The sequence below is a fragment of the Vespa mandarinia genome, chromosome 6, assembly GCF_050613455.1.
Source record: "Vespa mandarinia isolate Hongniang chromosome 6, ASM5061345v1, whole genome shotgun sequence".
Lineage (NCBI taxonomy): Eukaryota > Metazoa > Arthropoda > Insecta > Hymenoptera > Vespidae > Vespa > Vespa mandarinia.
Window position 1 is genome coordinate 6,424,851 of NC_140815.1, and position 25,150 is coordinate 6,450,000.

Sequence of the window (25,150 nt, forward strand, 5' to 3'; positions counted from 1 at the left end):
TTTCTTGTGTTTTAGAAAACTAGAATTACCATAGAACTATGATCAATTTTTATTCATCCATCGATTCTTAAAAAATATTTGCACGACAAATATCAACGTGATCTCTGTAAAACGTTCTTACGATAACAATCTGGATGAATATTTAAGATGATAAGTCGAAATCTAATTATTTTATAATATCACTATGAGATACGATAATAATTCAACGTATGTATCTATGTATATATTTATATGTCGATTTAAAGTGACAACGTGTGTGTACGAGCTTTTTTTTTATATTGTCTATAGGATTATTTGCAATGTAAAATATTTATTTGCAAAATATGAGAATCATTATTCTCTTCGCTCGATGTTATACATTTATTTTATATAATGTAAACGTTATTAAAAATCGATCGAAGAATCATTTTGTTGTATTTGAACGTGTATTTTTTTTTAAAGTTCGAAGTTCACCACAATTTTTGCAGAATTGAAGGAAAGAGGATAAAAAAAAAAAAAGAAAAAAAAAAAGAAAAAAATATTGACGACGCACTTATTGTGACGCGTTAATTATCATCGGTGATATTTTATTCGAGATGATGCCACCTATCGCGCGTATATCTAACACGTACATAAATGAACTAAATATATATATATATATATATATATATATATATATATATAGACACAATATGTCATCCAACATTGCTTTCTCTGGTAGAAACACTTAGAAACATGAATATATAATAGTATCTTTCACGGTGCATGTTGTACTATTGTTTGACAAATGTTACACACCGGTATTGTATCGTCTCGCAGAGTTGAGAACACCCCTTAGAAGATAACTTCGTCTTTGGTCACCGTAATAAAGCACACTAGTATAATAAGTTACCATATTTTCACCTAGCTATAGTGAATTTTATTAATTACAGAAGAAAGATAATGATTTTAAATAATATTCGTAATATAAATCATTGTACGTAAAACATTGTACGTTCACATTAGTTAGATACATTTATTAATTATAATATCTTAACATTTATGTTAAGAAATACTTTCAAACGTTGAATGAATATAGATTTATCGAGTTAGCCTTATTGATTATTGATTATTGATTGTTGATTACTTAGCACTCAAATTAACGACGAGTTATTTATTATACTTTAGAGGAATTTTATGTCGAATATGAGAATGTTTGTGAATTATTCAGAGAAACTATTGAAAATATTAAAGATATATAAATGAAAAGAAATCCATGATCGAAAATCCATTCCTTGGAAGAATTGTCGATCTCGTATAACGTTTAAACAAATATTTATTTTAATATCTTTCAATGATCAGTATAAATTTATATTGTAAAAATTATGATCTCGTTTGTTAAAGCAGTAATAAATATTTTGATTCGAAAGAGATAAGGACGATTACGAGTACATTGGATTGAATTGAGTATGAGGGGTAGGAGGGATTGAAAAATTGATAGGGAAAAGAAAGGGCTCATATTCTCATTCCTCTTAAATTTTCAGTTTCCCCCTATAAAGTTAAACTTCGTGGTACGCCTTCTAAACTTTCCACAATTTTCGCTGTATCAAGAGAAGGGTAAATAAAAGGGATAGAGGGGATAGATAGGGAGGCAGGGGAGTAACTTACGTGTATATACGCAGGAAGCTTGAATTCTCGATAATTGATTTACGTCGTAAGAAGAATGTGATGATAAATTCTTGGATACGCTAGACGAGGTCGCGCAAATTAACCAGGAAAATGCCAGGAACACTCTCGGGGATATCGTGGTCGAGATACGAAACACCACAAGCTCAACTTTAGCTTTCGTTCGTCCTTGTCCACGTTGAAAATGCAACGGTATGGTAGCTACTCTTCTACAACTCTGTGTAGCTTTAACCATTTTCTCTCTTTTCCTCTCTCTCTCTCTTTCTCTCTCTTTCTCTTTCCTCGCTTTCCTCACCCTATTCCCTTTCTGGCTCGCACTTACGTGCGGTCAGAGGGGCGCGAAGCAAAATTACGTCGCTCAGCAGAATACTATTAAGTGGGGTAACGGAATAGAATGGGCCTTGCGAATGATGGATGACCTTAATTTCACTATGATTACCAGCGCTTCGAGAATTTGTATGAAAATCGCTCGGGACTGCTTCTTTCACGATCGCAAACCGCCTTCATCCACAATGACGTCTTCTTCCTCGTTCACTAACTCAAAGATATTTTCTCCTTCGTACCTATGCCTTCTACTTTTTCATTCTTTTTTTTTCTCTCTCTTTTTTCTTTTTTCTTTTCTTTCTCTCTCTCTCTCTCTCTCTCTTCTAATACATCAAATGCTACTCCGTTGTGAAAATTAATCACGACATTGTTTCTAAAGGCCGACATGCACAGAAGCCTTGTAAAAAGAAATGGGTATATCAATTTTTTAAGATCTAAAATAACTAAAGCATCTCTCGTCAGCTTGAATAAACTATATCAAAGAAAACGACATTTCACTGGAGTACGCGTTTACATTTTATATATATATATATATATATATATATAGGTATATATGTATGTGTGTGTGTGTGTGTATACACGTATATAAATGTGCCGTAAAAAATAGTTCTTTGGCAACTGGCTTTCATGGAATTACATTCGTTGCGTTTTAATTCGGCCCTTTCTTGTTCGAAAAAATATAAAAGCTGAACGCGCTCGAGAAAAAAAAGAATAAAATAAAGAGAAACTTCTCGCAAAGCTTGCTCATTAGAATATACGTTTTCGCTCGAATTTGCATGCATCTACACGTTATTTTATAATTTTGAAATGGACGCTACCCGCGTGCCTATTTTAGTCTGCTGCTTCGATTTACATGCCATTACAAACGGTAAAAATGCGCTTGGATATTCAAGCCTCGTCGGCCGAGGCGTTACTCTCCCTTTCTTTTTTTTCTTTTCCTTTTTCTTTTTCTTTTCCTTTTTCTTTTTCTTTTTCTTTTTCTTTTTCTTTTTCTTTTTCTCTCTCTTTTACTCCTTTGTTGTCTGTTTAGAAATGCACAAAATAATTTCGCAAGATTATTCAACCAGGAAAACATGCCAAACCGTTTACGCACAATTAATGACCGCGAGCTATTAGTCCTAGCATTGTTAATTAACACAGTCTAACGAACAAATTACAATAGAGCCATCATTGAATACTATTTGTTTATAATGTTACACACAAATACTATTTGAATTTATATTGAATCAGCCATTAAGAACGCTCAATAACAACATATCTTACTCGAATCCAATAAATATTTTCCCCATTGATAGAATTTACAATATTGTTTCATTTTAACATCGAATAACGTTAAAATAAATACAAATTATATTAAATTTATTTCGTAATCCCTTAGGGACAATTTATAATATATATTTTACTACGAACATATAATCAAATCCAAAAATCTTATCGTTACATTTTAAGTGACCACGTTTGAATATTTATCAATGAAATAATACTATGGGATCGTTGAAATGTCATTGTTATCCTAAAAATGTAAATTGTATCTTATTCTCTCAAGATCTAAAAATACTCATCAAGAACTAAAAGAAATAGGGAAAGAATTAAAATGAAAATTTTTCATCGTAACTTATCAATACTCAATTACAATGCTCGATTATCATTTAGGTATATAAAGTTAATAAAATATTTATAATTAAAGATATTTGATGAGAATAAATTTTATTGTTGATTATAATTCGTTCGTATTAAATTTTTCTAATTTTTACTCGTAATCATTGCATTACATTGATATCAATTGAATTAATCGTAATTAGTTAAATTTATAGGAGGAAAATTCTTTGACGTTACGTTTCATGCGTTATTTCCCTGAAAGAGAGCAGGTGTAATTACGATTAACGAATTTACACTTAAATAAAAAGGAACAAAAATAAAGAACGAAAGTTTTCTCTCCTTTAAAATTAATATATATATTTTTAAATTAATATATATATATATATATATATATATAAGCATAATTTCAACGTTTATATTACTCAACTAGTAATTTACATTAATTCATTTGCATGAAAACTTACGCTGAGTCTAAACGGAAAAGTTATGAGTTCAAGTATAGTCAAATATTTTCTTAGTCCTAGCTTTGTTTTTCGTTGGTAACTGAGAACGCCGTTTCTCTTAGATTAGTAACCATTTCGCCCGTGGCATTCGCAGAATCCAATATTAGCACAAATTTCCATGTTTTCCAATGTAAAACGATTTAGTTTGTTAAATAACAACTGTGGCAACAACTGTGAAACAACAATACTATCAATTGTATTATTTATTAAAATTAATGCATAAAGAATATTCGGTAAATATACATCGGTAAAATTCTACGATGGCGAAGGATGACGGAGGGAGAGAAGGAAAAAGGATCTAAGAGAGGACAATTCTATGATCGTAACATTTTTAATAACGAATATCATGTTTTCTCGTTTACACGTTTATCTATCGATAATAAAGAAATTCATTAAAATCGTGGATTCTCGATTGATCGTTTCACTTTGTATCTGTCTATAGTGTAATATTAATTCCAAAGAAAATACGATCGTATTTCTGTTCTTATATTGACGTGAAACAAATCGTATAATTAACAAACGAGATAACGTTGCTCGACCGCATCATTATTTTTGGTTCTCTCAACGTATACGTATATACACACAGCCACATATATATATATATATATATATATATATACATATACATATATATATATATATGTATACATATATATACATATATATATACACCGTCTTTCACAATATACTTTCACGTTCCTCTTCATCTTTTCTGGTATCGTTGTAGATTCCCGTGTCGCGTTTTCGCAAAACTTCAAATCCAATTCCCCCAACTTTCTGTATTACGACAGTACCTTCTCGAGTTTGAGAATTCTCTCTTTCTCTCTCTCTCTCTCTCTCTCTCTTTCTTTCTCTATTTCTCTCTGTGTTCTCTTTTTCGCTTGCGTGCGTGAGGAAACGATGCGAAGGATGATGGTAAAGGAGGACTTTTGCGAGAGGAGTTTTACAAACGAAAGAGAAAGTGAGAGAGAAAACGGCAAAGCGAGTAGAAACGAAACGAAACGAAACGAAACGAAACGAAACGAAACGAAACGAAATGGTTGCAACTCTACCGCTGATTACATGCTTCGTGGCCAAGTGAAATTTGTCTCAGCGGAAATAAATTAGTTAATGGATCACACGTTCTGCAGTCACCCAACGAAATATGTCTTTTCTTTCTCTCTATCTCTTTCTCTCTCTCTCTCTCTCTCTCTCTCTCTCTCCCTCTTTTCTCTCTTTTCATTTTCATTATCACTGACCGTGAATTCATGGCTCTTAAATTTTATCGGAGATCGAATAATCTGTGAAATTTTTACGCGTACTCTTTTTACTTTTCATTCGTGGAATCATTCGTAAAGTCATCGATTAAACGTCGTACATTCAGAGTTAGATTTATTCAAATCGGTTCGAATTTCTCTCTTTCTCTGCCGAGAGAGAAAGAGAGAGAGAGAGAGAGAGAACAATCGAGCATGGTTAACCAAGCTTACGCAATAACGTGTAAAACAAAAATGGCAGAGTTTTCCCGTAACTCTATCGTAGCTATTCGATCATAGGGACTACGATTTGTACTTAAATGATCGATATTGGATTAATGGATATTGGATTGGATCGACACTCAATCGAAACGATGTTCGGGTCATTCGTTAGTGCAATTTTCAACGTCGTTCTAAAACGCAATATATTCTATTATGGCCAATGAGAAATCGTTCGAAATCGTTCTTATTGTTAAAAATTTTGATTTTTACATTGAACGTATATACGTTCGTAATATAACGCGGAACACATAAACGTACAATAATGTGCATACGTAAAATAAAGGGTGAAAAGTAGGCCAGTTTTTTTTTATCCCCCCTCCCCCCTGCTACTTCCAACCGCTTTACTTTATTCTCTCTCTCTCTCTCTCTCTCTTTCTCTCTCTTTTTCCCTCTTTATCTTTTTCTTTCCTTTTCCACGAGTATGTATCGTTTTCCGTCTCTCATCCACCTTCCTCATGCTGCTCTTGTAGCTGCCTGGCGTAACGAGCATAGTGTCGGTACGAAATAACAGCTATAAATCACCGATGGTTATATACATGGAGCATGCGATTCTGCGCACCGAGCCAGCGATGTTTTAATAAAACTTGACGAGGTACAATTATTCAACTCAACGCCGTCCGTCTGTATTCTCTCCTACGTTGAGAGCATATCGCCAGCTCCATTTTCTCCTGTTCTTCTTTATTTTTGCTCTCTCTTTCTCTCTCTCTCTCTCTCTCTCACTCTCTCACTCTCACTTGTCAGTCCTCTCAATCCTCTCATTCTCTTTATCTCTTTATCCTTCTCACTCTCTCTCTCTCTCTCTCTCTCTCTCTTTCTCTTTCTCTGTCGGTCTCTTTCTTTCTCCAATTCAACCTCTTATCCAACAATCTGCATATCTATCTATTCATCCATATTTACAAGCATCGGTCCCTGTTCATTCGCCTTTTTATACTTTTCTCTTTTTCTTTCTCTCTCTCTCTCTCTCTCTCTCTCTCTCTCTCTCTGTTACCTTCCCTTTTCTCTCTTTTTCCTTCTTCATTCGCATTTCGTCGCATTAATATAATAACGACGTTACATATATAAATAGAAATAATTCATATCTTTTCTTTTTCTTTTTTTTTTTTTTGGACTACCCTCACCTCGCGTAGTCGCTATAAAAAAAAATTACACGTTCATCTGACGAAGAGAAAGATAAATAGATAAGATAGATAGAGAGATAGAGAGATAGAGAGGGAGAGAGGGAGAGAGAAAGAGAGAGAGAGAAAAATTTGAAAAATGTCGACGCAAAAAAGTACATTTATGGTAGCATGTAAATTGTTGACAAAAAATTATCTCGTTAACTTGACCATTTCTGACGTTGTGCTCAGGTACCAACGTGAGATAAATTAAAATTATTTCATCCCTTTCATAAGTACGATGAAAATGAAAAACAATATTTTCTGAGACCATCCTTAGTCGAGGTACGAAATATAATAAAGCGAGTTAAGAGGAGTAGGGTCGAATCGTACGAAGTAATCCGATCAACTCTTCCTGAAAAGAATTTCGAACGAAAATGGTCGCTTAAAGTCGAACGTCGTGCTCCATTTCCAAAGGTCGTAAATGGAAGGAAATGGATGTCAGATGTCAAAGACACGTACGAAAGTTTGACACGAATCCTAACAATTCGCCATAGAAAAAAAAAAAGAAAAGAAAAAAACAGAAAAAGAGGAAAACATAGAGAAAGGAAAAAAAGGAAAAAAAAGAAAAAGAAAAAAAAAAGAAATTTGCTTTGCTTCGACTGCGAAATTTAAGATTTTGACGCATCGTTCTATCGTTGCAAATTGATATGAAATATATCGACACGTGCCGATAGACAGACAGACAGACAGACAGAAAAAGAGAGAGACAAAAAATAAATAATATCGATAATTTCGCCGTCCTTTGTATTTCGTTAATCAAATATCACCGGCAAGAAAAACTTCGACGGTCAATTTTTTAAAACTTTTTGTCTGTCACATTCGTTATCCATTATATCGATAGAAAAGAAAAGATATGATGGGTTCAGTCAGTATAAAAGAAGATTGAAAATACGATAAACCAAGCGTCTATATAAAAATCGATTTTATAACGTAAGCAAATGTTTATATCTATCTCTTTCCCGTTCTTCTCCTTTTATGTATATCTTTCTTATGCATATGTATACGTATGTAGATATATGTATGCTGTATGTTGGTATACAAAACATCCCGTGGATCAACTTTTCAACCATCTTTGACTCTCACAGATATCCCTCTGTGAATGTCCATGGTAACATTCGAAATATTTGTTTTTGAACAAGATCAAATCGAGTATACTCCTAGTTTCAATGGCACATCCAAGGACATCATATATATATATATATGTGTGTGTGTGTGTGTGTACGTACGTACGTACGCGTATGTGTTCTCTCTTTTTTTCATTTGAAAAATTTTCCAATTGACTAATTGAACGTATTAACAATATTAAATTCTTTCAATGTACAAGTTGAAACGTCGAACAAAATCGAGTTGGCATAATTGATTTGCGAATCGTGATTGTCAAGAAGAAAGGAAAAAAATAAAAGAATATCTACCAAAAGAAGGAAACGACGAGCGAACTAATTCTTCGTTAGTTTTGTAATTTCTGTAACGGCATTAAAAATGAAAAGCATTTGTGTTTACACGCTATGTCCTTTCGTTGTGACGTCGTCGTCTAGAAGGATCCATCAAGACAATTCTCTCTCTTCGAATGCACCAACCTGCAAACGAAATAGAGTGAAAGAGAGAGAGAGAGAGAGAGAGAGAGAGAGAGAGAGAGAGACAACTAGCCTCTGACGTTGTTCGTCCTTTTCCTCAAGCCGTACCCATTCCTCCAGTACGTCCCCATGTCCGTTTACATTTAAATTTATAATCTGCTCTCAGCGCCATTCCGTCTGAATGCCCTCAGTAAATTGATTTGCAGTATAACTCCGTTCCAGGACGTCGCATCGCGAGAAGGACGAAGGAAGGAAGTAGAAAATGGGGATGAAGGGAAAAAGGGAGGGGGATAGCGACGGCTGAGAAGCCAGAGCAAAAGCAAAGAAGTGGTAGAAAAGGGGCAAAATCGTGAGATTGAGGAAAAGTGAGTTGAAGAGAGAAAGAGAGAGAGTGAGACGGAGGTTGAGGGGTGAAACTGGGAAATAAGAGAGGAAACGTAAAATATGAGACGGCTTGGGTGCGGTAAGCGATTTCCGGTTGACTGACTGACATCGGCTGCCATTACCTCGAAGAAACCCTCTCATTGCTTACTTTACCAGAATTTTAGTCGAACGTTGAAGATAAATAAACGTGCGTAATAACACAGCGCAAGCGCGTTTCACTGCATAAGTATTCTCAACTATTAAACGTTTGCATTGAAATCACAAGGAACATGTGCGATCAAATTGCAAATACGTTTTAAACTCGAAAGTTTTGCCGCGAATAAAGTACTTGAAGACAAAATATCAAATGATACTTGTATATTGTATTTTTATATAGCGAGAGAGAAAGACAAAGAGAGAGAAAGAGAGAGACAAAGAAAGAGAATAAGTTTCTTGAGAAAATGAAATCGAATTAAGTCGAATTTATTGTAACGATAGCTATCTTTAAATTAATTTTTGAGAAATGTGCTTTATCGCGAAGATATGTACATGATAAATCAAACCAAGAAAATAAGAAGTATAAAAAAAAAAAAGAGAGAAAGAGGGAGAAAGAGAGAGAGAGAGAGAGAGAGAGAGAGAGAGAGAAATAAGATTATACCATCAAAACGTCATTTACATAATTTTGCAAATTGCAAAAGTCGAGTTATTCCTTTGTGATTTATTAATTAGTAACTTCAACGTATACTTTCGAATAATATAATTAATTAATATCATTGTTGATTAGTTTATGACTTTGGTCTGTTCTTTAAAAGGAATAAAATAATATTTTTAAGAAGAATACCTTTTACTCCTATCCTATACTCGTGATTCTTTTTAATAAACGCGTACATTTACCCGTCAGACAAGATGAAAAATATCGTTATTTCTTAGACGACGAGCTATCAAGATAACAGACGTTTACGAAATTTTCTCGCGGAACACTTCGTGAAGAAAACAATGGGGACTCGGAGCGACTACGTCGTCGCATTTCACATTACGCTCTGTCTCTACTTTCTTTTTCGCTCGTACATTCGTTCGCTCGCTCGCTCACTCACCACCAATCATTTTCGCAATCTACTCTCTTCGAATACTTTTGAAATAAACCATTTTATCTTTTAACTATCCAATAATCTAGAATGACGTTCGAATAGAAATGTTGTTATTCGTTATAGGAAGATACTGTTAATATCTTCGTAATAAGATATATCAAATATAAAAAAAAAAAAAGAAAAAAAAAAAAAAGAGAAAAAAAAAGAAAAAACAAGAAATATTTAAAAACTCGTCGAATTTTTAACGAAGATTTTAATTCAATAAAATGATAATTTCAATGTTAAAATAAGAACTTCATTTGTCAAATTAAACAATCTCTTTATATAAATTTCCCATGTATAATCAATCGATCTATTGATTTCATCGTACATATTAAATGATTCGTAATTGATTAGAAATTTTCTTGACTTTTACATAATTTCAAGATAGTAAGAATTAGAAGAATTAGAAGAAGTAAAAGAAAAGTATTATGAAAATGAATGATCTTCAACATATTATTATTACCTTGATAGAGTAATATAATAAATTTTCGCCATTTGCGGTGCAAAGGTCTGTTTCGTAGCTTAATAAATTCTTGCAAACGGCCGTACTACGGGAATAGAAATACCGCTAGTGCTCCGTGGAGAAATCGAATCGATCTTCTGGTCATGGGTTAAGTTCATCTTATGGGGGAAAGAGAAAGAAAATGGCGAGTGAAAAAGGGAGATGGATAAAGAACGAAATAAAAGGGCAAAGCAAAAGGTTAGAATACCAGCCGTTGCATCTAAGAAAATCGGTACGAAATAAAAGCATCCAATTTCCTGGGGATCCTTTGCCGATTCTCTACGGACCGTGCTGCGCGTCCAAGTTCTTCTTTTTCACGTGTATCCGACTGCCAACGAAGGAGAAAAAGTGAGAAAGGCTGATTCGCGCTTTTACGGTTCGATACCAGACGCCAAATGCACTGAAAACGAAGCGTAACGCGTCGGTATCGATATATCGTGTAAACGTCGCGTAAGACTAATAACTTTTACTCTTTTTCCGCAAAAAACAATCCACTGTTTCTCAACATGCCTTAACCCCGACGTGTTCGTGAAAATAAATAAAGGAAGAGGAAGAAAATAGGAAAAAAAAGGAAGGAAGGAAGGAAGGAAGAAAGAAAGGAAGAACATTGAGATTTCCGTTACATTAATTCAGAATTAAGAGAATTTCCGAAAGGAAATGTCATAAGGAAGATGTAGTTTGGCTCGTAGGACATGTCATAAATTCTTTAAAAAAAAAAAAAAGAAAAAAAAAAGAAGAAAGAAGAGAAAAAAAGAAAAACAAAAAAAAAAAAAGAAAAGATAGAGGGAGAAATAACAAGGAGAAAAAAAATTACAATACGAAGATAGAAAAATAGCTTTTCATTCTTCTCGGGGTCAAACATACGATAGCATCGAAAACAAGTATTTTATCGGTGTGTTGACCGAAAGAGAATCGAAGAGAGAATGATAGAAAATGTAAAAGAAAGAAAGAGAGAGAGAGAGAGAGAGAGAGAGAGAGAAATGCCGGGGGCAATGGAAATTGTTGGATTCATTCAAAAAGGACAAAGATCTCTAGAGAATCAGCAATTTATCGAAGGCAAGCCAAGCAATTAATTCAAAAGCAGTGCGTCCGATAGAACGGTTGAACTATGACAGAAGGACGTATCCTAGCTTATGCGTAACAATGGAAGGCAAGTGTTGTTGCTCTATGCCGGATTATATCAAGATTCGAATGAGCCTAGCTCAGGTAAAGGGAGGGGGTGGAACCTCTCCAGAATGGGTAAAGGCATTGCTCGAGCAAACGCGTTTCTGGGATTGTCTCGTTGATATGTTAATTAACGTTATTGATGTTACTATGCGACCCAGAACGGAGGAGAATCCGTAGTCAAATCAAGCGAGCCTATCAAGCTCTCTCTCTCTCTCTCTCTCTCTCTCTCTCGCTTGCATACACACACATATATATGTATATATATATATATAGACAGGATCTATGCATCGATTCCAATTACGATGGCTCCTGTCATGTTCAACGTAGCAAGCCAAGCGTAAAAACCACCTCGATAAGATTTAAAATTCGATATTTCGCTAATAACAAGGAGAACCCGTGCAAGGGTTATAACGTCGAACGAGAACGAGAGTAATTGCGCGTAGTTCTTTTAAAATGCTCACAATTTTGTAGAAGGTTCGCTTCGAGATTCGCATTCATTCGAGAGGAAAAGAGAGAGAGAGAGAGAGAGAGAAATTTTAACTTCCTTATAGGCATCGCCGTGATAGGAAGGAAAGAAAAGAAAAGAAAAAAAAAAAAAAGAAAATAATAATAATACTCGCGTCGGCCGGTAGGAAGTTACTTTTAGAGTCAATATAAAAGTTCGGCGAATCCTTGAATCCTGTTCAACAAATGGACGATGAATTATGCACGTAATTTAAGCATTCATTCGAATGCAGATAACGTTGGCTTCCGTACTCTCTATCATTCTATATTTTTTATCTTTCTTTCCACCCTTCCCCCCCCTTTCTCTCTCACTCTATCTTTTTCTCTCTCTCTCTCTCTCTCTCTCATTATACTTTCTTTTCGTAATTGTCCATTTTTATTTCTCCATGGAAAAATTTCTATCCGTAACTTAAGGATATCAAGTTGTTGCATGTCCAGAAAAAAACGAAATAAAAAAAATAAAGAGAGAGAGAGAGAGAGAGAGAGAGAGAAAGAGAGAAAGAGAGAGAAAGAGAGAGAAAATCGTCAAAACTTCAAAAGTATTTATTTTCATAATAGTTTCAATTTTATAATCCATTGCATTGGATTGAAAATGCATTATATAATGTTAATCTTTCTTTTTGTCAACGGGAAAAGAAGAGATTAGGAAAAATAATAATTGTGAAATTTCTTTGTCACTACGGACCGAAAGGGATGGTGTAAGTAATGAAATAAAAACAAGGACCGACTTACGGTTGGTTTTCATAGGATAGCCTTGAGATAAAATAGATCTAAAGTCAAACTTTGAACATTGTAGATGATATAGGTACTTTTTCAAGTCGAACCTTTTTGTACGTAGTTTAGATAGAATTTAAATATTTTATATCTGCCAATTTTATTCGTCCTTTTAATATCAATTTCTCTCTCTCTCTCTCTCTCTCTCTCTCTCTCTCTCTTTTGATTTTATCATCCTTTCTTTTTTTTACTCTGTTTTTTTGCTTATCATCGACGAATAAGAAGAAAATGAAATTGGGTCACGAGGAGAAAAAAAAAGAGAGAGTGACGAGGGAGGAGGAGGAGGAGGAGAAGGAGAGGAGAGAAGGGAGGTGGACAAGACTCGTTTGCTTTCGCGACACGTTCTTTAAGGAATCAAATCCCATTAATGAAAGAAATCCTTATCGCTAAATCACGAAAGTTCTTTATTAAAGTGTTAAGTAACTACGAGAGGAATCGTCGACTTTTCAAATTGGTCAAATAAATTTCTATTTTTGGTGAATGGAAATAAGAGATGAGTTAAAGATTGAATTAAGAATACAGACGATAGGATTTTAATGAATGGAATAATATACGTATGTATGTATATCTTCGTTATATTGATTAGAGATTAAAAGATAACCTTGATTTCGCGTGACATGGGGTCGTGCTTGGATTTCCTTAAATTGGAAGGAGGGTCGTTTCCGGCGCGATATTTCACGAAATCTTGACGGATAATAATCGGCGAAGCGTGTTATGGAATGTTACGGTATTTCCCTTTTGGAAGAGCAAAAGCGAGACGACGGAACTGATTGAATCAGTATGATTCCCCCATTGCGTATTACCGACTCGTGTTACCGCACTTTCGAAATACCTATCACCATTCTCTTCCCCTCTGTATCATTTTCTCTTCCATCTTCTATCATTCTCTTCCACCCTCTATTATTCTCTCTCTCTCTTTCTCTCTATCTCTCTTTCTCTCTCTCTCTCTCTCTCTCTTTCACTTTTAGCACAGTTCACCATCATTCCCTTTTCCCTTTTCCATGCTATAGTAAAACAAGTCCTTTGAAGTTGGCTCAGCGTAAACGAAGAAGCAATTTCGGTTCTAACCCTCGTCGATAATCGTTTTCCTACCATAAGCAAAGAGAGAGAGAGAGAGAGAAAGAGAGTACATGCATCCTAACAGAAAATTTTCCTTGCACTTCCACAGAGAAAACGTTACCCGTAATAACGACTTTTCACCAGGCAGATCGTCTAACAATTAACCGAGTAACCTCTTTTCAAAATGGCGCCTGAAGAGGTTACTATGAAATTTCTTCCTCCGTTCGGAATAGACGGGACGTCGTTTATTTTAGTACCCTTATATAACGATCATAGTGATCCTGGCGAGATAGTAGTGGTGTAATATCGCACTTTAAATTCTAACCCTTCGTGTCTTATTGAAACGAGATTTCGTTGTAATAGCGGTGCCAGTAATAATGGTGATAGTAAAAAAGCAGAATTACAAAGCAAAGAAAAAAAAGAAAGAGAGAGAGAAAAATAGAGAGATAGAGAGATAGAGAGAGAGATAATATATGGTTATTATTGATACGATGCATCCGATGATGGTGTTATAGATGTAACCAACGAATATGCTTGCAACCATATTTATTCTTTAAGCGCTTAATACAACAACAGCGTGCATCGTTTGGAACTCCGCGATAATCGATAGTACGTTGTTTAATTCATCGCTTTTAAAACGCGAAGCAACGTTTTTGCATTAATTAACCATTTTCCCTAAAGCTTTTCTCAAAGCTCTTCGTCGTTTACCAATTCGATCTAAATTATTAATTGGACGCACGCAAGGTATAATGGCGTGGTGGAAAGGTTAAAGAAGAATTAGAATACGATTAAATAATTGATTTCTTCTTGATGTTAAAAAGAGACGAAGAGAGATCGAGAAAGTATTATAAGTAATAGAAAAATATTGTCGTGTGTATAATTAAAATAAATAATTTCATTTAACTAAAATAAAAATTAATCATTAAATGTTAAAATGATAATTTACGTGAATAAATGATCGAACGAAATTAATTAACAAATGGTACCCAAAGAGGTTATTTTTTTTCTTGCGAGAGTAATGGCTGGTTACAGTGAAAATCGTCTTTTTGTTGCAGGTGCCAGGGTGGCTGGCTTCAATTCGAGGGTGGAGCTCGAGTCTGCGGTCGCAACAAACGATTCGACCGACCGGTCGTCCTCTTTTCCGACAAGCCGGTCGCGACCCTTCACATGCAGTGAGTAACACACACACACACACACACACACAAACACACATATGTACATAGATACGTATGCGTTTAGAGACAAACACATACGTATGCATTTAAAGGACAGACACATACGTATCTACCTATATTTGCCGCTCTGGTACACCTTTTAGCTTCAACCCTGTATTGTCGCGTTTCCAGTATTTCAACGTAGACCGTTCGCTGTCTCGCTAACTCGCCAACTCGACCATTCTTGATTCCCGTACGAGCCGCTTTTCATTTCGTCCTCTCTCTCTATCTATCTATCTATCTATCTATCTATCTATCTCTCTCTCTCTCTCTCTCTCTCTCTCTCTCTCTCTCTCTCTCTCTCTTTCTCTTTCTCTCACTCGCTCTCGTGCTCTTCTCTCAGATCCTAAATGGATCCAGTGCGATTAGTAGGAATGGAAATAGTGTTAAAGGAGCAGTCCTTCTAATTGGTATTAATCGATGTAATCGAACGGGAACATTAATGTAAAATACGTTTCACGAGTGCAAACATTTATTGTTTCCCGGTGGAAAAAGAAAAAAAAAAAAAAAAAGAGATAAAAAAAAATCTCTTTGTCATTTATATAGATTACGTTCGATATTTATATAAAAAAAAAAAAAAAAAGAAAAAGAAAAAAAAAACGAAAAAATTTATATCCATCTGAACCTATAACTATTTAAATATTGTCGTCAATATGAATTTATAATAAATTTGATTTTCCATCGATCGAGTATAATAATCGATATTTTGTTGTTAATGGTTATTAATTGTAAGCGAAAGAGAAAAAAAGGAAAAGATAAAGAAGAAAAAGGAAAAATAGAATTATTCGACAAATTCATCATAATAATCTCTGCTTTATGAAGAGATAACCCTTGCCATATATAGGCCTACATTCTTAGATCTAATGTTGAGGGAGAATAGATTGGCTGACAAAGAAAAAGAGATAGAATTTCAAGCCCATTAAGAAATAGAGTCACGTTCCAAGTTAAGTGCTTCTCGCTACCCTGACTCTTCTTATCAGATCCATTGAAACTAAGTGTAGAAACGTCGATAAGTCATTCGTTAGAGTTAAATAAAGAAATATTACTTCTTTTTTTTCCCTCCCCCCCCCCCTGTAGTTCCACCACTACTGGCGAAAAGAAGAAAAAGAAAAAAAACAGAAAAGAGAAAATAAAATTAGCACACCTATTTATTCGTAATTCGCGTAGGGAATTGTGACGAATAAAATCTAAAATATTTTTATGGCGCTAATGAGTGATGGCCCCATTGAAAATACGTCCTGAATACTTGTCCTTTCAAATACCAATTATGTAACTAATTGCTTCCTATCATCCGGACTGTTGTAACGCAATGCGTCTCGCCACTTTGTGAACCTTAATTTGCATATAAATTAATTTACCTCCGAAGGTAAAGTAAACATTCATCGATACGCGCTCGTGCGCCGGTCTTAGAACTAAGAGAGAAAACGTACTCTGGAAATTAGATCGATGTCTCCGAATTTCAATGAGGATTATTGTTAATTGTATTTCCCGATTTTTATTTATCACGCGAGAAAACTAATGTGAACGATCTATTTCTTCGATTCGTAAATGAAAAAAAAAAATAAAAAAATAAAAAAATAAAAATATCGGAATAATTGCGAATGGCGAATATTTCTATCGGGAAAAAAAAACAAACAAACACACACACACACACACACATAGAGAGAAAAACAGAGAGAGAGAGAGAGAGAGAGAGAGAGAGAGAAATCGGGACAAGGAAAAAAAAATAAGAGTATTTTTTCAATCGGATAAATAAAATATAAAATATACGTCGTCTCTTATTTAGATTTCTTAATTGAATCTCGAAAAAAGCATGGATAATCAAGAAAAGGATCTTCTTATCCATGGTATCACATTTTGTTACTACGATTCTCTCATTAAATATTTATATCCGTATCGTTACCGTACAACGTGACTGCATACATAAAACATCCATTATTTCCTTGCGCGTCTTCATGCCAGACTACTCGGGCATCTCGAAAACGGACCCGGTCTAGTTAGCGATTCAAAACAGACGGAAGTTACAGGTCGGAAAGCGATAACTCAATTTTGTCCGTTGAACGAACGTTTGTTCTAGACGTTTCGTGGTTGTACCTCCGAAACAAACGTTTGGCCAAACCGAAAAGCCCATTTCAAAAGGAAGATTTTCTACCAATACGTACTGTAACGTAAAATCTAAATCCCGCTTTAATTATATTTTCAATTCGATATAATATATAGAAATTTCCACTCGAACAATCGCTTTTCATTTCTTTCAAAACAATAAATTTATAACAATATTAACGTAAAACGAAATCGAAAACATAACGTTGGAATACGGTATACGTTTTAATTTCAACGAACGCAAGAACTGAAATTATTTCCTTTAACGCGGGAAATATAGCATAATTGAAATAAATAATCAGTTTGATTGGATATTTACGTTCGTCGGGTTTGTGGTCGAGGGTGTATGTCGCGTACTAGGTTGCACGCACAAACGACCACGTCTATCAATTTCCTGGTAAAATTAGATTTCGTAGATTATATCGCGATCGTTAACCATCAGGACGATCAAGCCGATCGACCCGATCGAGCCGACCCGGACCGATTGGATTTTAATTTCGTCGTTCAACTATTGGACAACCGTTTGAAATACGATTATCGACTAATGCCTATCAACTTGTGTGCGGTACTAATTATCAAAGCAGACCGGAAGATTATTGCAAAACAGAAACCTATGGGCCCACCAGGTGGCCAAACCAAACGTCTCTATAAATTACAATAATCTATCGAAGGTATTTAACCTATCTACGAAAATATATAAATGTAATACAATTATATACAAGTATATATTTGGGCGCATTTGTTCGCCAACGGCAATATGATCGAAAATATGTGAAAACGAGCGAAAGGATGAAAGTACTGAAATCCTCGGTTTTGTGTAAATCGCAAAATTGAGAGTCAGAGATTTCGTTCGTTGGCAGGGGATCGAGAGAGAAAGAGAGAGAGAGAGAGAGAGAGAGAGAGAGAGAGAGAGAGAGAGAGGATCCGGAGAACGAAGAGGAGGAGTGGAAAAAAGTAGGAGGGCAATAAAACGATAAGCCGAAACGTTAAATTGGAAAGATAGAAAGAGAGAACAAACTCGAATCGATACGAACGAGGAAAATTCCCGTGAAATTATAATCGGATTGTCCAAGTTACTCTTCGTATATCACATACGTGTGGCTTCCCTTTACATAGCGACAAAACATTGAAACCGATTGAATTATTCAATAAGATAATACGCAACACGGATATACGGATAAGAAAGTTTCCGTGTTACGTTTCTGCACACGTCACATAATGCCAGCTTTTAATGTACCATGCCATTTCCCATAGAGGATATGGGCATGGGCTTTGGATCATTAAGCTGGAAAAGTTGGAAGATAACGGAAACGATATCGTGGCAATTTATCGTGACTAATCGTCGCAAAATTCGGAACTGGAATCCGTTTTTCTTTCTTTCTTTTTTTTTTTTTTTTTTTTTTTTTTTTATTATCAACCTACGGTTCCATCGCATCGATACTTTTTCAAACGTATGTTGAACCCCAATTCCTCCCGCCCATTCACCCCAATCGATATAACCAAGCTGACTTTGCAAGTCAATTATGACTTATAGACAATGGATTATCAAATTCGGTATAATCATTTTTATTTCCGAAGTATCGATGAAATCAATGAAATGATAATAAAAAAAAAAAATAAAAAAAAACAAAAAAAAAAACGAAAACAAAAAGAAGAAAATTTCTTCCCTGAAATAATGTACCCTCGGAAAAAGGACAAATATTCATAGAGCAAAAAAAAAAAAAAAAAGGAAAAAAACATCATCGTCGAACTTTTCTATATCAGGGATTATAAAATAAATCGTGCGTTCTCGATCAATATACCTATTTTTTCAACGGCTCGACAAGCGTACGAGCATCAACGAGAAGTGAACGTTGATGACGCACTAGAATTACTGAAATCCCTGGTCAACGTTGCGCAACGTAGCACGTATGTATGTTGTTCATTTCGATGGATTCGTCAGGCCGATATATAATCTCAATTTTCCCTTAACAATTCGTTCGACAATAGTTCCCTTCTAATCGAGCGAATGAATAAAATAATGAAATATTACAAATATATTCATAAAAAATGATTGTACGTACGTATCGTAATATAATTTATTTTACGAAACGAACAAAAATGACGTTAAATCAAACAAACGTTCTTATTAATTCAAAGTGATGTATATTAATAGCTTTTTCTAACAATTAATAACGTACGTACGTATTATTTGCTTGTTTGATAAATGGATCACAACCATTGGAAATAATTTATAAATGAAATCGCACGATGGTGACATCCCTTTTTCTCTCTTTCTCTCTCTCTCTCTCTCTCTCTCTCTCTCTCTCTCTTTCTTTTTCTTTCTCCTACATCTCGATTATTTTCTCTCGTATCGATTACAAATAAACAAGAATGTTTAACAAACAATAAAAGATAAATGACAACAGAACTGTATAATATAAGCGAGACACATACGGGATTATTCATCCGGATGAAATTTCTTATTATTCTTGTACTCTAACTTTACTTTGAAGTATCGATTTAGATAAATTCATACATACATACATATATATATATATATACATATATATATATATATATACATAAATACATACAAATACATACTCCTAGTAAATTCAATGGACGAAAGTCAGTTTCGGAGAAGAAACTACGTTTACACGAAGTTCCTCCAAGTCGCTGTTTGCTCTCGCGAAGATGCTAAACTGGGAAACCTCGGCCTAATTTAGTTCAGTGAGTGTCGAGGGAAAGGCCGAGTTTTCGACCTTTGGAAGAGGGAAACGATTTTAAAGTTCGTCTCTTCCACTCTCTCTCTCTCTCTCTCTCTCTCTCTCTCTCTCTCTCTCTCTCTCCGTCTTCGTTCGTTCCATGCGACCATAAGCCAAAGTGAACTTTCCGAACTTTGCACTTCGCTAATAAGATCGATAATTCGACAAAAGCGAGATACTTCTGGATCGGACGTGTATTAAACGGTCCATTAAGCGAATCAAAAAGCAGTAAATCCGTGACTACTTCCTTCTTTTTCTCATCGCGTATTCTTCGCTTCGTCGACTTTCCGTATCACTTTTCGTATCGTCTAGAGAATTTCTTTCTCCACTTACCTATAACTATATAATGTACATATATACATACATACATACATATATATATATATATATATATATATATATATATATATATATAGTATCGTATCTCTATATCTCGCGAAACAATTTTCGAGAAAACAAATATCAAGGAAAGAGGTCTGAACACGAAGGTAAAACGATGTCACTTACGTAGGATGTAGAATAAAGAAAGAGAAGTCGGAGTATATATCTCTTGAAGAAGATAGGAATGACACGTTCAACATAGGATATTCGAAGCGTAAGAAGTCTGTCGCGGCACCGATGCGGGCGTCGCGAGTAAAAGGAAAAATTGAAACATCCTGATGGAAAAAGAAGTGAAGGTTGAAAAGAGACAGAAACACAGACAGACAGACAGACAGATAGACAGACAGAGAAAGAGAGGTATAGAGACAGACAGACTGCCAAAGAAATCCGTCAAATCACAATTTCGGTTTCGCACGTAATCCCACAGCATCTTTTTCTACTTCATCTGCCTTCCTTTTTTCGATTTTGTCCTTCTTCTTCTTTTCCTTTTGCCGATAGAGGTGGTGGAGGTTAGATAAGGGGAATGGGAGGGCGGTCGTTCGTTGATTGGGTAGATGCGGGTCCTGCTACGTTTGCATTCCTGTCGATCCTCAATCGCGAAAGAAATAAGAAAGGAAGGGAAAGCTCGATAGGAATGGGAAAGATATACTGCAAGTCGACTCGTAAAATGGTCTACCAGTGTAACAGAATTTCTAGTAAAATCTAGAAAGTAGATATCTCAATCTGTTACCTAGGTAGCCAAATATTTCTGTTTCTTCGACGACGTATTTGGATTTACATTTTATAATTTTATGCTTCCTGAAATCGAGATTGAAAATATTTTTCTTAAAAATAGATAAATAAATATGTGTATGTATGTGTATACATATACATATATATATGTATATATATATATATATACATGTAGTATATATGCATTTAGTTTAACGCATGTAAACACGTATATCTACTTATATACTTACGTTAATTATAAGAATATATTTAGAAACGACGATATCCAATATACATTCTATTGAAACGAAAGTTTCACTTTGTATTATTATTTCCATTTAGAACAACGACAATGTAAATCGCGAACAAAAGGATTCTCTCTCTCTCTCTCTCTCTCTCTCTATATATATATATATATATATATATATATATAATTTATATCCTTTTAATAATTAAACCAAATATATATCTTATCTCTCATTGAATGCACGTTCCTGTAAATTATCAGATCGACGATCGACGATCCAGCTTAATCACGAAGAAGACAATTAGAGCCGTTATCCTGATCGAATAATCCGCAATATCGATTTATAGATTAAACTTGATAAACTAGAAAAACAAAAATAAAGGATATTGAGAGGAAGAAAGGTTAGAATATAAATCCAGCAATCTCTGTTTTCCGTTCGAGTTAAGAGGTCTGTCTATCTTTTCTATCTCTCTCTCTCTCTCTCTCTTTCTTTCTTGAAAAGACTTGAAGATACATTTTTCGAGATAATTTTCCGTCAGAATTCTCCTGGGATAACCAAGCTCATCGTCCAAAGACAGGGAGAAAGCGAACTAAGTCGAGGACACAAGAAGGAGTGTATATTCTACCTAAGATAAGCCATGCAATATCGGCTTCGAATTCTATGTACGGTTATACCGTACTCAAGAAGATGAGTACCCTGGGGTATATTACACGAAGTAAAGTCGAGTACAACGAGGAAAGCGTTTCGTTCCGCGCCTCAACCGAAATTTATTCTCCGTCGCCTTCTGAATATTTTATCAACCCATTAGGATAAGTCAGTGATCTAGGAAAAATGGATTCCGCGATAGCCGCGATTTACGGAGGACTTTTGTAAGGTCTATCGCGGAGCTAATGCTCTTGGTTCCCTTTTTCACGTGTGCCGATTTTCACGAAGAGAGTACGAAGAACGTGAAAACTTTTAAAATATGATGATATCCTTTGTTACGTTTTATATCATTTATAAAAAATAAATCTGAATTTCTTGAGAATTGATTTATTCGTATTCACGTATTTAATATGATTAATGACGTTAAATAGATTGATTTCATTCGACGTTTAATAATAACGAGTTCAAGAATTATATCTCATTGGGGTTAACGGATCGTAGAAATTTCACGTGTACAATGTTAAACGGAGATGTACGTTCCATCGTTTGATGATGATTCTAAGAGCGGCGGACCAGCATAATATCGTCCTCACTGTCTAAAGTGCCTACATTAGGAAAGCGAAGAACGATGTAGCTCAACACTTCATCGCGAAAATTACTCGTTGCCATTTCGTAATGGCACCTACGCTTCTCTGCCTTCGCGCTACGTAAGACTACGTACGTGTGGGAAAGGGGAAGAGGAGACCTTTAAAGAGGATGAAAGACAGAGACAGGCAGACAGAGATAGAGAGAGAGAGAGAGAGAGAGAGAGAAAACGACGAAAGAGACGGAAGGAACAAAAGTGGATGTAGAGTGTGCAAATTACGAGACTGTAGTACTAATGTTAAACGACACAGGTTACTAGCATCTTTACCAACCCATCACGATGGTTTTGTTTATGTTGCAATGAAACAAAAAAAAAAAAAAAAAAAGAAAAAGAAAAAGAAACATCATTAATAGCTACTATATTATTCCTTTACTTTTGGATTTATCTGTTTTCCTAAGGGATTCCTTGGAAAATTGGATCAATGGACTAAGCTACTTCTAATACGTTTTTCTTAGAACGCAATATAAATCTGTAATCGATAAAAACTGGAATTTGATTTTGTACATTTTTTCAAGGAATACTTTTCATAAATTTTTCCATAAAGATTCAACCAAAGATTTTCCATTTTCATTCATAGGCAAGGATTGCTCAGAATTCAGATTACAACTCCATTTGTCACGCGTAATCGGCCGAGTCGACGGTATCAAAGACGAATCGAATTTCTACTATCATACCTGTTTCTCTCGTGATATGTAAATCTCACGTTCGATATTTGCAAAGGTAAGAATAATAAAGCTTACAGAGAGAGAGAGAGAGAGAGAGAGAGAGAGAGAGAAAGAAAGAAAGACTGATCGAATTAACTAACCGTAGAAATCTTTGATGGAACCGTTCTTACGTTGAAAAAATATTTTATCAAGAAGACCTATTGCAAACTTTCGAAAAAAGAAAAGATTAAAGTGAATGAAACGAAGTGAGTGAGAGAGAGAGAGAGAGAGAGAGAGAAAGAGAAAGAAAGATAAATTGTCGATCGAATGAAAAATCGATTTATCGGAATTAAAAAGTAAAAAAATATTCAAAGTAAAATATTATACATTGGTCTAGTTGTTAAACGTGCCTTTGAGGTAAGATAGATGGATTAACGAGACACTTCTAAGCAAACTTCATCAGCGACACTGTGTTATTCATGACGATTCCGAAAGTTTGCTCGGCAGATATTTGATCTTTCTGACGGCCAGATTCGGTCTTCCAAATCAACGGCACATTTCGATACTCGACGAACTAATAAACGAGGACGTGTGATATAGCAAGCGTTAGCGGTTGATCGCTCGTTCGTTCGTTCGTTCATTCGTTTCACTCAATGATGAAGGTATACGGGCGATGAACAAATATAACGTTGGCCGCAAATATCCTAGATCAAACTTCCACTCTCCTATGCCGCTGGCTAGTTCATCTTTATCACTTCGTAATGTTGCTTATCGCTTCTCTTCAAAAGATAAATGACTAACCATGATTCCTATCGTTCCTTTCTCTCTTTCTCTATCTCTTTCTTTCTTTCTTTTTTTTTTTCATCTCTCACTTAGCGCGATCGATTTCCTCGTTAGTTAAAAAAAAAAAAGCCAAAAAAAAAAAAGAAAAAAGAAAAAAGAAAAAAAGAGAGAGAAAGAGAGAAAGAGAGAGAGAGAGCAAAGAAGGAAAAAGAAAACAAGGAAAGAAATTATATTTAATTATTATCTTTCAAAGGATCTCTCATGAATGAATTCTCTCGGATTTTCTCATCGGATAATACCCCCAACCCTCCCACCCCCCCCCCCACCGCCCCGATGATTCTCATTATTTTCATTAATCGACAAAATTGTCAACCATTGTGATGATGGTTACGTTAACAAACAGCCAAGAATCTTTCGTATAAACCTTGAGACCAACGAAATGCACGGAAATCCGTTTCCATTTCTCAAGAGAGTATAACTCTAGCGCATTGCGTTCCTAGAAGACGCACAAATATACCAACTGTGCACCTTACCAGGATAACGTTCTGGTCTGGTAATCGTCGGTTTCATACAACTTCCAACTAGCTTGTAAACACTTTAAGCATCCTCGTACGGTTCGGTGAGCGCGAATACAATCTAGCGCAAAAGGAAAATAAATAACTTGGCTTACTCCTCTTCTTTTTCTTTTTTTTCCTGATTTTTTTTCTAATTTTTTCTTCTTCTTCTTCTTCTTCTTCTTCTTCTTCTTCTTCTTCTTCTTCGATGAGGGAAATAGATTTCTTTTTTTTTTTTTTTATTTTTCGGTATTATACATTGCCTCGATTAATTCTTTTCGGATATATTATATTGATAAATTATTCCTAATCAAAATCTCACTATATCTCTCATTCTAATAATAAAGTAAGAGACTAATTCACAGATAATAGATCCTTTAATTTAGATTTGATTCCTTAGCTAAAAGCTTTAAGGAAATTTATTTATCTAATGACTCAGTTACAATGAGATATTCCCAAAAGAGATGGAAGAAAAAGGATAAATAGGAGAAAAGGAAAGATCACTTTTATCTTTATTGTACTATTAGTCACTTGAATAAAGAAAGATTAGGACAACTTGCCGAAATGTCTTGATCTGTATTAATCCTTCAACCGTGAAGATCACATTTCCTACAATTCTCCTTTCTCTTTTATTTATAAAATGTATAGATCCTTAGAAAA

The 25,150-nt window shown here is 34.9% G+C and overlaps 1 protein-coding gene across 6 annotated transcripts in view; it reads left to right on the forward strand.

Annotated features, from left to right (window-relative positions):
• LOC118440794 (uncharacterized) overlaps positions 1 to 25,150 on the forward strand; it is a 166,672-nt gene that overhangs the window by 74,435 nt on the left and 67,087 nt on the right. For all 6 annotated transcript variants that reach the window (XM_035864346.2, XM_085657750.1, XM_085657749.1 and 3 more), the window contains one exon: positions 14,870 to 14,986. In XM_035864346.2, coding sequence (XP_035720239.2) covers positions 14,870 to 14,986 — 117 coding nt within the window. The remainder of the gene's footprint in view (positions 1 to 14,869; positions 14,987 to 25,150) is intronic.